Genomic DNA, 2,789 nt, shown 5'->3' on the forward strand with positions numbered 1-2,789 from the left:
AGTGTGTGTGAGAGAGAGAGAGAGAGGGTGTGTGAGAGAGAGAGTGAGAGAGAGTGTGTGTGTGTGTGTGTGTGTGTTTAAACACACCCGTATAATGACACGGATCGCCGCCATTCCGGATGTGGCCATAACTTTAGCACTGTTGGGGACGAGGTTCAGTAACGTTGGCATGATGTTCTCGGCTCCATGATCAAATTTATTGCCCAACACAGACGACAGGTGCCTAGAAGAGACACATCAGAGATCAGACTAACACAGAATACTTAAATTCGGTTTCAAAACATTTTGAGGCTGTCATAACCATGCTGCCTTCTAAGATACCTCATTTTAGTCTAAGCATTGCATCTATCCTTTGCAGAGAATAATGCATGAAACGTGAAGCAATGTGATACATTGTGAAGTAGATTATAAATACACTTCATGCAATATATATCTATATATGTGTGTGTGTGTGTGTATCTATAAACACAAACTTCATGAACATATTCATGCAATATAAAATGTTTAAATATTTATTTATATATATTATATATATTTTAATATATTTAATCAACACTTACACTACAATTAAATTTATGTAATATTGACTATATATAATTATATGTGTATATGTATATGTGTGTATATATATATATATATATATATATATATAACCTATTTATATATATATAACATTTTTTAATATATTTAATTAACACATAAAATCCATATAATACTGAAAAGCATCAAACATATTTAATACAAATTCTATCATATTTATATATTTATATTTATATAGAATATACTGTATAAAACATTCAATTAACACTTAAAAACTCATGCAAAGTATCAATAAAATCAACAAAATATATTGAATTTTATTTATATATTATATTTATATAATATTTAAATATATATATAATTAACACATAAAATTCATGCAATACTGAGAAGAATCAATAAAAATATTGACTTTTATTTATGTTTATATATCATATTTAAAAATACATTTAAAATACAAATAAAAACACATTATTTTTCCCAATATTTATGCTTATTAGAGCATCATGTCATTAATATGCTAAACTGAAATCAATTGTGTGTTTTACATGAGGAGCTACATTTGTGTTCCAAATAAGTTGTTTTTGTGGTTCCTTTTCAGCTGTGATGTTGCCTATGAAGGCGGTTGCCTATGGTTTGGAACGGAGCCCATCTGTCTAATGAGAGTGTGTGTTTTCATGCACACTAAGAACCTTCACACTCTCTGCTCCATCATGAAGGGCAGCTGATCTTACAATGCTGGAATCTGTCCAAAGTTTGAAACCAGACCACTTAAACTAATTCTTTTCATTAAACTAAGTCTGTCAGCAACACTCAGCAGTCACTCCATCTTCAACTAGGGCTGAACGGGATGATGGTTTATACCAGCAACTGCGTCAACCCGGAGAGATCTGAATGGCTATCAGTCGATACGACTGCTTTACATTACAGAACATAATCAAAGGAGATGAAGCAGCTTTTATTTAGTATATTTTAGTCTAAAAACAAACATTTTACTCACCCGAGTGTGATACAGGCCTCGCGCACCACCTGCGAGCGCAGATCTTTGGCCGACAGTTTGAGCGGCCCCTCCAGCTGCCGTAACTGCTGCGAAAAACCATCGTAGTCGCTCGCGCCGACCAACAACAGAGAACGAACCTTCTTTAGCTGTAAATGAACCAATCAACGGGTCAAAGGTCACAACTAAATGACATGACCCTAAAATACTTGATCTATGTGATAATGACCAGATTGGCAAGGCAAGGCAAGGCAAGTTTATTTGTATAGCACATTTCATACACAGTGGTAATTCAAAGTGCTTTACATAAAAGAAAAGAAAAAAAAAATAATCACAACAATAAAACAAGGAATTTAAAAACATTGAAAATGATTAAAACAATTGATTTAAGAAGTTTAAAATGAATTTAAGAAAACGATAATACGTAGAATATAGTGCAATCAGTTCGGACATAGCACAGTGCTCATTCAATGAATGCACAGCTAAACAGATGAGTTTTGAGTCTGCATTTAAATGTGACTAATGTTTTAGCACATCTGATCTCTTCTGGAAGCTGATTCCAACTGCGGGCGGCATAATAACTAAAAGCAGACTCCCCTTGTTTTGGGTGAACCCTTGGTATTTCTAACTGACTTGATCCTAATGATCTGAGTGGTCTGTTAGGTTTATATTCAGTGAACATATCTGCTATGTATTTAGGTCCTAGGCCATTGAGTGACTTATAAACGAGTAAAAGTACTTTAAAATCAATCCTAAATATAACTGGAAGCCAGTGTAAGGACCTGAGGACTGGTGTAATATGCTCAGATTTTCTGGTTCTAGTCAGAATTCTGGCAGCAGCGTTCTGTCTTTAGCTGTAAATGAACCAATCAACGGGTCAAAGGTCACAACTAAATGACATTAAGCAAGAATACTTGATCGGTAGCGAAGCCGGCAGATTGATTGTACTTTACAAAATAAGCATGACCAAATGGACTTGTATCACTCTGAAAGGGTCTATTTTGTATGGAAGTTTGTTTCTGCGATAGGATAAAAAAATTTAAATTATGAGATATAAACTCAGAATTGTGAGATATAAACCCAGAATTGAGATATAAACTCAGAATTATGAGATATAAACTCAGAATTGCGAGATATAAACTCAGAATTGAGATATAAACTCAGAATTGTGATATAAACTCAGAATTGAGATATAAACTCAGAATTGAGATATAAACTCATAATTGCGAGATATAAACTCAGAATTGAGACA

The 2,789-nt window shown here is 33.5% G+C and overlaps 1 protein-coding gene across 1 annotated transcript in view; it reads right to left on the reverse strand.

Moving 5' to 3' along the window:
- LOC107746554 (CLIP-associating protein 1-like) overlaps nucleotides 1-2,789 on the reverse strand; it is a 52,652-nt gene that overhangs the window by 15,874 nt on the left and 33,989 nt on the right. Inside the window, exons 12-13 of the mRNA XM_016560810.1 lie at nucleotides 1,541-1,686; nucleotides 68-223 (exon numbers count right to left, since the gene is read on the reverse strand). Coding sequence (XP_016416296.1) covers nucleotides 68-223; nucleotides 1,541-1,686 — 302 coding nt within the window. The remainder of the gene's footprint in view (nucleotides 1-67; nucleotides 224-1,540; nucleotides 1,687-2,789) is intronic.

Source organism: Sinocyclocheilus rhinocerous, unplaced genomic scaffold (genome assembly GCF_001515625.1).
Source record: "Sinocyclocheilus rhinocerous isolate Xijiao unplaced genomic scaffold, SAMN03320098_v1.1 scaffold1791, whole genome shotgun sequence".
NCBI classification, from domain to species: Eukaryota; Metazoa; Chordata; class Actinopteri; order Cypriniformes; family Cyprinidae; genus Sinocyclocheilus; species Sinocyclocheilus rhinocerous.